At 62.9% G+C, this 11670-nt stretch overlaps 1 protein-coding gene across 1 annotated transcript; it reads left to right on the forward strand.

Annotated features, from left to right (window-relative positions):
* Positions 1 to 1488: 1488 nt before the first annotated feature.
* E2F2 (E2F transcription factor 2) lies at positions 1489 to 9292 on the forward strand (the record flags this gene model as incomplete). Its single annotated transcript, XM_080357631.1, has 6 exons — positions 1489 to 1773; positions 6903 to 6990; positions 7306 to 7525; positions 7608 to 7747; positions 7894 to 8039; positions 8807 to 9292. The coding sequence occupies 6 exons, from the start codon at positions 1489 to 1491 to the stop codon at positions 9290 to 9292; spliced, it is 1365 nt and encodes a 454-aa protein (XP_080213757.1).
* Positions 9293 to 11670: the final 2378 nt, after the last annotated feature.

Consider the following 11670-nt stretch of genomic DNA (forward strand, 5'->3'; position numbering starts at 1 on the left):
AGCTGGGTTGGAGTCTGGAGGTCTGGCGTCCATCCTCACCCACAGCAGAGGCGGCGGTGCTGGTATGTGTGTCCGTCCATCTGTCCGTCTGTCTTCCAAGAGGCTTCTTTGCAAGAAAGTCTGTCTCTGCAGCTGAACGTCTGCATCCCAGATCTGGAGATGAAGCTGCCTCGTGTTGGAGAGCAGAATGGTGGAGAGGAGAATGATGGAGGAGAACCAGGTGATGGAGATGAACCAGATGGTGGAGAACGACCAACCACTGTGGCTTGGTGGCCTCAACAGGGTTAAACTGGGGCTCAGCTCAGTGGCTGTGGGGGCCCAGTAAGTCTCGGAGTTGCCCTCACCCAGGGATTTGCCATTGCCTTGGTGCTTTCTCCCACCGTTGCACCCTGAAATACCCTCTGGCCAAATGGGGAGTCCTGTACCCCCATCTTCCCCCCTCCTTTGCCAGGCAGACCTGATGCATTCCAAGGACGTGTCGAGTGGCTGATGGCTGGGACTGGGGGCTCCATGTAGTGGGTTGTGTGAAATGGTGTGAGCGAACTGGGGGCCAAACCTGCTCACGCTGAGTCCCTCTGGGGTCCCTGCCCCTCCCACCAGCGCTGACCCCTGCCCAGCCCCCGCCTGTGTGGAGGTGGGGGGCACTGCTGCCAGACCACCCTCTGGCTGGAGGACCCCAAAATGTTTTGTCTCCTAAATAGTTGCAACTCACCTGCATGTCAGGGTCCCTGCAGCTGGTGATGGGGGGAGGGGGCAATGGGGATGGGGAGGGTCACAGCCTCCCCGGACTGGAACCGAAGAGATTGGGGGGCAGGGGGGGCGTGTCCTCGAATAAATAAAATGATTAATTAAAAAATCAATCGCAGTCCCGATCCCAACCCCAGTGACCCCTCCCACCCCCGAGCAGGTGGTGTCAAATAGGCCACGCCCCCTGCTTTGCATACCACTCCCGCCCCTCCCTCCCTCCTCCGCGCGGTCCCTTTAAGGCCCCTCCCGGCGCGGGGCCGCTGGCTGCCTCAGGGGGGCGGGGCGGCGGCGGCAGTAGCCAATCAGCGTGCGGCGTCTTCCGCGGGAAATCCGAATTTCGCGGGACGGCTTTTGGCGCTTAAAAAAAAAAAGGAGGCGGGGGGGGAAAGCAACAGCGATCGGGCGGGGAGAGAGGGAGGGGGCTGGCGGGGAGGGATCGGGCGCGGGGCACCGGGCCGGGGGGGCTGCGCTCCCGCTGCCCCGGCCCCAACAAGGGCGATTTCTGGGGTAAAGACGCTTTTTCCGCCCGGTTTTAGTGACGCCGCCACCGCGTTGCTTCTCTGCAGTTTTTTCGGGGGGGTGGTGGTTTTGGAGACCGGCCGGGGTCAGCGCCCAGCAGGCCGCCCCCCCCCCAAAAAAAAAGAATGCCACCGCTGAGATTGTGACCCATCCTTCCGTTGCAAAATCGCGGGGTGCTTCTGCCCCCTCCCCCTGCCCGGGCTTCTCGGAAAGGACTTTGCAATGCTGCGGCTCCCCAGGGGAGTGTCCCCCGCCCCGGGGAGGGGGGGCGCCGCCCTCCCGCCCCCCGCACCTCAGCACCACCCGAAGAAGGTCATGTCGGTGATGGGCTCCGTGGAGCGGGGGGTTTCCAGCCTGGGCAGCCCCCTGGTGCCCGCCGGCTCCTTCACCCAGGTCTACACGCCAGCGGCTGTCAGCGTCCCCGCTCCGCGGGACGGGGGTCTCTATGGCACCCCCCAGAGCCCCCAGCTCAGGACCCTCCGCTCGGCCTCGGCGGAACGGCTGCCGGTAAGGTGTCTGCACCCCAGCCCCCTCTTGGGCATCACTTGGGTGGGACAGGGGGCTGGGATCTCCGTGCAAGGCAGGGAGCAGAGGATGGGTGACCCCAGGATGTACAGCACCCCCCACTTCCATATGTGCAGCTTCTATTGGGGTCTGCACCCCCCTCAGATGTCTCTTTGGGGTGGGGGAGGGCGAGGTTTGAAATCAGAAGTCACAGTGAAATGGCTCAGACGTTTCTCAACTTCCCTTCCCCTGCAGAGCTGGCTCCCGGCTTCCGCTTCTCAGCCTTTTTCGGCCCTTTCTCTCTCTGTCCGCCTTGCAAGCGCTTTGGCTCACACCCCCAAGCCCGGCTGTGGCGCTCAGGCCCTTCGCAAACCTTCTGTCCAGGTTAAGGAAGTGAGGGCTGGGGGCACCGTCCCTGCCCGCTGCTTGTCCCCGCTTTGGGGCTGCGACCCCTGGGGTGACCTGTCACCCGGGGAGCTGGGGGGACACAGGGCAGGGGTGGTTGAGTGTCACTGCCCAAGCTTGGTTCCTGCCTGCGGTTACAGTGGGGCTTGCAATGCCTTTTTTTTTTGTTGGTGGGGGGTGTGAATTTGAAGCAATCCCCTTCCTCCATGGACACCCCAGGCACTGATGCTGGGAGCTGTGCGGGTCGTCACGGGGAGGGAGTTGCTGGCTCTTGGCTGTGTCCCTGTCCCCCAGCCCCGCGGTCAGGGCTGCACTGCAGAGCCCAGCTGCCCCTAAAGGGGGAAACTGAGGCTCAGGCCGGGCGCTGGCCCCGTGCCCAGCATTGGGGTGCGTGGGTGGCTCTGCCCACCCCCATTCTGCTCCTGGAGGGCCCCCGCAGAGCCCCCGGCTGGTCAGATCCGCTGGCAGCTGGCATTTAATTCCTGCCCGCCCTGGCCCGGGCGCGTGTCCAGCCCTCACTGTGGGGCTCTGTTCTCCCCGGGTCCTGGGAGGGATCCCAGACCCCTCCAACTTCCATTGAGTTTTTTCAAGGCTTGATTTATTTATTGATTCCCCCTCCCCTCCCCGGTCCCTGACACTCGGTGCCAGCTGGGGACATCGCCGTGGCTGGCGGACAGGGGGTGGCTTTGCTCCCCCCCACCGTGCTGTGGCTGCGGGGCTGCTGGGGCCGTTGCCATCCCCGTCCTGGGGGCTCCAGAGCCACCTGTCTCCTTCCCAGCCTCTTTGTCTCTGGCACGTGTGAGATGCCGAATCCTGCTTGACTGGGGGCTGTTGTGTGGGGAGAGACCTGTGCTGCTGTCCCCCCCACTAAAGCGCCCCCAGAACGCACAGTCCCGTTTCCGTGCATCACTGTGGAGCTGGGTTTGGGTTAACGACCTCCTTGGCATCATCATCACCATCATCATCATCACCCACACCAGGCTCCAGCCAGGAGATGCTCAGGGTGCTCCTGCCCACAACTGCTCCCTGAATGGGGTCTTGGGGGACTTGTGTGACATCTGGGGACATGAAGTGCGTGTCCTCAAGTGACACTTGGGGACAAGAGGTTTTTGGGCTAATGATCTCTTTAGCATCATCATCATCACCCATGCCAGAAGATGATGGGGGGGCTCCTGCCCATGACTGTCCCCTGAATGGGGTAGAGAGGGGCTTGTGTGACACTTGGGGACATGAAGTGCTCCTACATCCCCCTTGGTGGCTTGCACGTGACATTCTCGTCTCTCCCCGTCCCATTCTCTGATGTCGTGATCCGATTCCTGCTGCTGGAGATCCCATTTCCAACCTGTGACAGTGACATCTAGGGCTCCCCCCACCCCCCACCCCGTTTATGGGCGCAACCTTTGTGTGCAGATCCAGGGCAATCAGATAATGAGCGTTTCCTCCCGATTCCCAACCAGGGCAATTGCAGCCGCTCCCACCTGCTTTGCTGGATTTGTGCCCTATAAACGATCCAGGGTTCACCTGGTCCAGCTGGAGGGAGCCCATCACCCCGCGTCCGGCCACGGGAAAGCGGGATGAGTTGTCTCCCATGGTCCGAAAAAGTCTCAGATTTCCCTTAGTCTCTCATTTTGTGGTCCTGGAGCAGGTAAATGAGTTTCTCACCATTAAAACGCAATTTTCAGAATAGCTTTAGCTCGTGCCAGTCCCATCCTGAGCATTCACCCTGCTCCTTGGCTATATGGGATCTGTAGGGGCCTTGGGATCTCTTACAGGGGCTCGAGGCTGCGAAGGAGCCCCGGGAGAGCGGTGTCCACGGCGGGTCCCGGCTCTCCCTGCCACCTCCGTGCCAGGACAAGGACGTTCAGAGTCTGCCGTGGTTTAGTCGTGAGCTGGCAGGGCTGAGCCACCCTGCAAAGAGCACCCGGGGCAGCAGGAGGGTGGCAGCCCCCATGGGTGCTGGGCTGAGGCCCTTCCCTGGTGGGAGAACTGCTCAGCAGCACCCCGCTTGCTGCTGGGGTGACCCAGGGCGATCCTGTCCCACTTTGATCCCATCTGGGGTTTTTCTGCGTGGGCGGGAGGGGAGATGTTTTGGGGTGCAGGGCCTGTGGGGATTGACATGGGTGGAACGGTGGTGACCGTCCTGTTGCCCTTGGGGGGCTTTTTCTGGCTCAAGCCTTATGGCCGTCCCTGGAGAAGGTCTCTGGCCATGCTGGGATGGGGCTGGTGGAGCGGATGGAGATGCTGCATCTTGAATGGTACCCAGGGTGGGGGTCCAGCCTTTCTTCCCCACACAGGGGGGTCTCCCCATCCTGGGACCAGGGCTGGGGTCACTCTCCCTCCCCTGCCCAGGGTGGGGCTGAAAGCCCCCAAATCTTGGGGTTCTGCATCCCCTCTAGCCATCAGCCACCCCAAAGACAGGGAGGGAGCAGCTGGGGGAGCCTAATCCAGTGGCTCCTTGGCGTGAGCAGCATCCCCGGTGTGGTGGCACAATGCCGGGGTGTCCTGTGGCCCCCCCGCCAGCTCTGGGTGCCCAACCCCGGGCGCCGCGTTCCCACACCCTGGGGTGGGGATGTTGGGCTGGCACGGGGGGGCAGGGGGGCCAGAAGGGCCGGGCAGAGCCCGGGCAAGCCCGGGGAAGGCAGCGGGTGCTGTTGAAAGGAAACGTTGGCAGGAGGAGCTGCCGCGGCCCCCCCGGGGGAAAGGGCTGCTCTGATGCTTGGGCTGGGCGCAGGGTGTAGCCTCTGGCGCCAGGGCTGGGCCCAGGGCTGCTTGGCAGGCAGAGCTGGCGGGGGGCCCAGCCTGCACCCCCTTAACTTCCTCACCCCCCCAGCAGGCTCCTGCTCTCACCCGGGGGGATCGAGCCTCCTTTCCCACCCTCAGCATCATACCGGGGTGTAGCTGCTGTGTCCCCCCATCCTGAGAAGCCGGGCTGGTGTACAGCGTGGGGGGGTCCCGCAGTGCCCTGGGGGGATCTTGGGGTTTGGTACCCACCCCCCTGTCTGCTCTAGTTTGTTCTGCACCCCCCCCAGCCTTGGCAGGGTGCTGGGAACCCCTCGCCGTGCTCTGCTCAGCTGTTGTGTGCCTAATCCTGCCTGGCTGGGGGGGCAGCAGCTGGGACACAGGAGGGACCCCCTTGTCCATTGTCCCTCGCTGGTGTGTCCCAGTGCTGTGGGGTCCTGCCCCTGCCCAAGCCCACTGAGCTCCCCCCACCCCAAACTGCTCGTGGGGGAGCAGCAGGGACCCCCTCAGTCCCCCCGGCACACAGGTAGGGGACACCACCTCGGTGGCTGTGGCTCTGAGAGGTCAGCTGGGGACACCAGGACCTGCCCTGTGTCGCTTCAGTGCCTCAGTTTCCCCATAGCTTGGGCAGGTGGGTGCAGCTGACCCCCTTATGTTAGCGATGGGGACACACGGGGGGCCACAGCTCTTGGTATTCAGAGAACCAAGCGTTTGGCTGCCAGCAGCAGGGGGGCCCCAGATGATATCGTGTCCCCCCCCCGCCCCGTCCCAAATCGCGCTGGCAGATGCATTGGGGTCTGATCCGGGGCAGGTGTTTCCCATGCGCTCAGTGTTAACTGTTGGGGTGCCGGCAGCTCGGGGGCAGATCCGGGGGTGCGGGGGCTGGGGATGGAGGCACGTTCGCTGGGGAAAACCTGCTCGGGGAAGGGAGGGAGGGAACAGATTCCCACAGGAGCTCGGGACCTGCCTGGCTCCCTGGGGGGGCGGAAAACAGCCCCCGGCGCCTCTCCCGCCAGCCCCCTCGGGTGGGAACGCTGCCCAGCCCTGCCCTGCAGAGCGGGGCGCGCTCCCCACCGAGCTGCTGTGGGAGCCGTGCTGAGCCGGGCACCATGCGGGACGTGCTGGGGGGGACCCTGTGGGACAGCCCGGTCTGGGAGCAGGTAATGGGGCTGGGGGGGGGAACGGGATGGGCTTTTGGGGTTGCTTTCTGGTGCTGAACCAAAGCGTCCCCCTCCCCCGAGTCCCCTTGCTCATATTTGGGGTTGTGAGGGAATCCTGGGGAATTTGTGCCCCTTACTGGGGTGGTTTGGTGACACCCCCCCAGCTTCTCTCTGCATCTGCTCTGCTGCACCCCCTGCTTCCCTGGGTCTTTTGTCCCCGAGTGATGCTGCGGGGGGGTCCCTTGGGGGTGATTTCAAGGACCCATTTGCCCTGGCAATGGAACGGTGTGTGTGGGAAGGTGTCCCCGCTCCCAGGACCCTGCACCCCCCACCTCACCCCGATTTCACTCCAGCTGGGTGCACGTGTCTGGGGCACCCATGGGTCCCGGGGGGCTGAGCCAGGCCAGCCCCAGCTGTGCTGGTGGCAGCTGGGTGCCCTCGGCCTCTGATGGTGGTGAAGCGGGGGGGTTAAACCCTGCACCCCAACGGGGGGGAGTGTGAGGATCTGACCCGGAGCCACAGCGTTCTCAGAGCTCAGCCCCGAGGAGCTGCCGGGAGCTGGAGACCAGGGGAAATCCCAGGGGGGTTCCCTGCAGAGCCCGGGGGGCTGCAGCACAAGTGGGCAGGAAACCACGGGGGGTGTCAGCACCCCCCCCATGCTCTCCCTGCCGGGTGCTGCAGGAGCCCTTCCCAAAAGGGGTTTTGCAACCAGATGAGTGTCTTGTGAGATCCCCCCATCCTGGGCTTGGATGATGCCCCGAGTGGGGGTCCAGGGGGCTCGGGGGGGTCTGGCTCAGCCCTGAAATGGGGTTTTCTCTCCTGCTCCAGGCCAAGAGGAAGCTGGACCTGGAGGGCCTCGAATTCCGCACGCCCAAGGGGAAGGGCAGGACGCTGGCGCAGGTCCCCAGCCCCAGGAGTAAGTGACGGGGTGGGGGGCCTGGGAGAGGGACAGAGACCCCCTTGATGTCCCCTCTTAGAGTGCTACGATGTCCCTTCTAGCACCACCCAAAGTGACCCGAGGTGGCACAGTGGGAGCAGGACCCATTCCCCAACCCCTCCATGCTGCTGCTCTCAAATCATCACACTGGCAGAAAACTCCCTGGGAGGGTTATTTTTCCATCAGGTTAAGGGTTGTACAGTGTTTAATGTCCCCAGCATGTCCAGCCCTGTGTCACCTCCATCCCCTGTCCTGCGCTAAGGAGATGATGGGGTACATCTCGTTTCCCCGCAGCCCCCAAGTCTCCCGGTGAGAAGACTCGCTACGACACCTCGCTGGGGCTTCTCACCAAGAAATTCATCCGTTTGCTGAACGAGTCCCCTGACGGCGTCGTGGATCTCAACCGCGCGGCCGAGGTGCTGGAGGTCCAGAAACGGCGCATCTACGACATCACCAACGTGCTGGAGGGCATCCAGCTCATCCGCAAGAAGTCCAAGAACAACATCCAGTGGATGTGAGTGATGCTGAGGGGGAGGGACATGGGGACAGGTGGCTGGGGGGACATGCTGTCACTCAGGTGCCGTCTCCGCTGGCAGGGGGACGGGGATCTTTGAGGACGCGGCGGTGGCGGCGAAGCAGCAGGCGCTGCGGGAGGAGCTGGCCGAGCTGGCCAGGACGGAGAGGACGCTGGACCAGCTCCTGCAGGACTGTGCCCTGCAGCTGCGGCAGCTGGCTGGTGACAAAGCCAACCAGAGATATCCTTGCTGGGGACAGGGGGAGGGAGGACGGGGTCCTGGGGACAAAGGACAGGGACCCCTCTGAGCCCCTTGTCCTCCAGCTGGCTTCCCCTGGGGTGGGAGGGTTGAGCTGTCCTGCTCGCAGTCCCTCTTTTTCCTATACTGTCCCCGTCCACGCTGGCGTATGTCACCTACCAGGACCTCCGTGCCATCAGCAGCTTCCAGGAGCAGACGGTGATCGCCGTGAAGGCCCCTCCCGAGACGCAAATGGAGGTGCCGGACCTCAGCGAGGTGTGTGGGGTGGGAGCTGCTCCTCCCTTGCATCAGGGTCGGGGCTGGGGGTGCGGCGGGTGCTGCTGCGTCTGCACCGTCTGTCACACGAGCGTGGTTTTGGGGTGTCTCCGGGGGGTCGTTTGACCCTGAGCGGGTTCTTTAGGGGTTGCAATGGACCCTGCATGGGCTGGGGACAACGGGTTGGTGAGATCACATCTGGTGAGGCCACATCTGGAATATTGTGTCCAGTTCTGGGCCCCTCAGTTCCAGCAGGACAGGGAACTGCTGGAGAGGGTCCAGAGTAGGGCAACGAAGATGCTGAAGGGAGTGGAGCATCTCCCATGTGAGGAAAGGCTGAGGGAGCTGGGGCTCTGGAGCTGGACAAGAGGACACTGAGGGGGGACTCATTGCTGGGGATCAATATGGAAAGGGGCAGTGTCAGGAGGATGGAGCCAGGCTCTTCTGGTGACAACCAGTGACAGGACAAGGGGCAATGGGTGCAAACTGGAACACAGGAGGTTCCACTTGAATATGAGAAGCAACTTGTTGGGGTGAGGGTGTCAGAGCCTGGCCCAGGCTGCCCAGGGGGTTGTGGAGTCTCCTTCTGTGCAGACATTCCAACCCCCTGGACACCTTCCTGTGTAACCTCATCTGGGCGTTCCTGCTCCATGGGGGGATTGCACTGGATAAGCTTTTGAGGTCACTTCCAATCCCAAACATACTGTGATACTGTTACATGGGTGCCCGTCTGGATGCCCCCTAAACTTTGCTCTGCCCCCACCTAGGACAACCTCCAGCTCCACCTCAAGAGCACCAATGGCCCCATTGAAGTGTATCTCTGCCCGGAGGAGATCCTGGAGGACAGCCCCACCAAGGACCACGGCGTCCCCTCCGCTGTCACCTCCCCACGGCACCACACCGCACCCCCTTGCCTACTAAACAGCCCCGGGCCAGCCCCACACCCGCCCCACACCACCTCCCAGAGCTGGGGGGGCACGGGAACCCCCTCCTCACCCCCATCTCTGCCTCTCGCCGTGCCGGGGGGGGCTGGCTCGCTGTTGGAGGTGGAAGCCGGGCTCCTGGGCTCCCCCCACCACCTCCTGCAGCAGACAGAGGACCAGCTGCCCTGTCCCCCCTCCCACCTGGACTCAGGACCCTTCATCACCTTCTCGCCCCCCCTGGAACAGGACGACTATCTCTGGGGGCTGGAGGGTGAGGGCATCACCGACCTCTTTGAGGCGTATGACCTGGGGGACCTGCTGAAGCACTGACCCCCCGCCACTCCCCATTGTCTTTGTTCCCTCTGGCCACTCATGTCCTGAGCATGTGGGGTCTCTGTGGGGCAGCTGGAGAGCGTGGGGTGGGTCAGGGAGCGCTGGGTTTTTGGCAGGTGGTGGTGGGGGGTCTGGTGTCGGCCACCTTGGGTGGCTTCTCCTCGCTCTCCTGGGTTGGTTATCACCTGCGGGCTGTGTTTGTCACCTCGCTGGGCTCTGGGAGGTTTAAGTCCCTGGGAAGGATGCAGCCAGGTCCTGTTCCAGCGCTGGGATCCCCGCCGTAACCCCGCACTGGTTCTTCGGGGTCACACCGGGTTGTTTTGAGCAGTGTTTCCTGCCGCCATGGGTGGAATATCCTTAAAAAAATAATCAGGTGGCAAAGCTGAAGTCACCTTTGGGTGACAAGGGGGTCAAGCTCATATGTGGGTGCTGTACCTGCAAAGTCAGTGGCTCTGGCAAATCCTTGGCCAGGCCATGGAGAGGGGGCCCCTCTCCCCCAGCCTGTACCAGCCCCACGCAGCCTCTCGGAGCCACTGGTGCTGGGGATATCCAAACTGGAGTGTACTGGGAGGAGGGATTTGGAGCTACTGGTGCTGGGGATATCCAAACTGGAGTGTACTGGGAGGAGGGATTTGGAGCTACTCGTGCTGGGGATATCCAAACTGGAGTGTACTGGGAGGAGGGATTTGGAGCTACTCGTGCTGGGGATATCCAAACTGGAGTGTACTGGGAGGAGGGATTTGGAGCTACTGGTGCTGGGGATATCCACACTGGAGCGCACTGGGAGGAGGGATGCTATCAGCTGGTGACTGGGAGCATCACTCGTGGTGATGGGCTTGGGATGCAGCACGGGACAAACCCCAGGACATGGGGCTGGATACGGCTTTGAATTTTGTCATTGCAAAATATATGTAATTATTGCACTGTATTTATACGCCCCCCCGTTCAGCACAACACTGGTGAGGGCCGGGTGGGTATTTTGATTTTTAAGCGAGGGTATTTAAGTTGTCCTTCCTCGGGGGGTTCTGCTGCGGTTTGGCTTGGAGGCGGCATGGGTGGGAGTGTGTTTTGGCGTGGAAAAACTTGTGGCACTTGATGTCTTCTGTACGGGAGGGGATAAAATAAAACTTTGGAGTTGTAAGGGGCTGTTTTCCTCTAACCAGCCAAATGCTGGGGTAGTCTGGGAGGAGAGAGCTGTTGGGCTGGTTTTCTCCTGTTTTAAGTGTGAAAAAACCTGTTTTGGAGCCTTTTAACTGGCCGGCCTGCTCTGGAGGACCTGGTAGAGAAGGGAGTTGAGATGTAGCCATGGCTGGAGCGAGGGAAACGGGTCTGACCTGCTGCAGGTCGGTGATCTCCAGCTCAAATCTGACCAGGATGAGCCCCTTGAACCAGGAACATGGGAAAAGCCCCAGGGCAGGACCCTGCGGGTGCTGGAGCTGGGACAGGCTTGTGCACCCCAATTTGAGAGCAGGTTTGGAGGCTGCAGGGCAAGACCCTGGTGGGCTGTGCCTGTGGAGGGTCCTTCTCCAGGGTGCTGCCCCAGGTCACCCACCCTGCCACGTCATCTGGTACCCAGTGTTGTCTGGTGGCACCTGGTGATGGTCAGTGCCACCCAGTGTTGTCTAGTGGCACCTGGTGATGGCTGATGGTGTCTGGTGGTACCTGGTGATGCTCAGTGGCACCCGGTGACGATGTCTGGTGGTGCCTAGTGATGCTCAGTGACACCCAATGACGATGTCTGGTGGTACCTGGGGTCATGGCACATGCTGCCGTTCCATCGCTTGTCTGGCAGGGTGGAGGAAGAGGAGGAGGAGGGAGAGCCCCAGCGCAGGTGAGCCGGGTGAGGAGCACAGAGTGCTGCAGTCACGGTCCTGTCCCCATCCCCCGTGGGGCTGCGTGTCCCGGAGCCGCTTGCAGGGGTGTCCCCGGGCCGTGCCGCCCCCCCCCCCCGCAGTCCCCAGGCCGGCCAGGAGGTGGCAGGGCCACCCCAGCAAAGGGGGTGTCCCCAACCCCGCGGCACCGCGCGGAGGAGCGGGGTGTCTGGGGGGGCTCTTGGCCCTGCCTGCAGGGTTGGGGGGGGTTCAAGCCCGGCCCACGCTGCTGTGAGCCTGGGCTGCCCCTATGGCTGTGTGTGTCCCCCAGAGGATGCTCCGGGGGTGCCTGTCTGCTGGGGGGGCTCGTACCCACTGGGAACCCCCAAATTCCTCCTGTTGCCGTCCAGCCCCTTAACCCCGTGTCCACCGCATCCTGCCGGGGCAGATGTCGGGGCGGTGCCGGTGGCGGGGCGGGTGTCGCCGGGTCGCTTCGCCTTTAACGGGCGGACGGGCGGGGCCGCTCACGTGACGGCGGCGGGGAGGGAGCGATGGGCTGGGCGG

The sequence above is a fragment of the Nesoenas mayeri genome (assembly GCF_963082525.1).
Source record: "Nesoenas mayeri genome assembly, chromosome: 21".
In the NCBI taxonomy this organism is placed as follows: Eukaryota; Metazoa; Chordata; class Aves; order Columbiformes; family Columbidae; genus Nesoenas; species Nesoenas mayeri.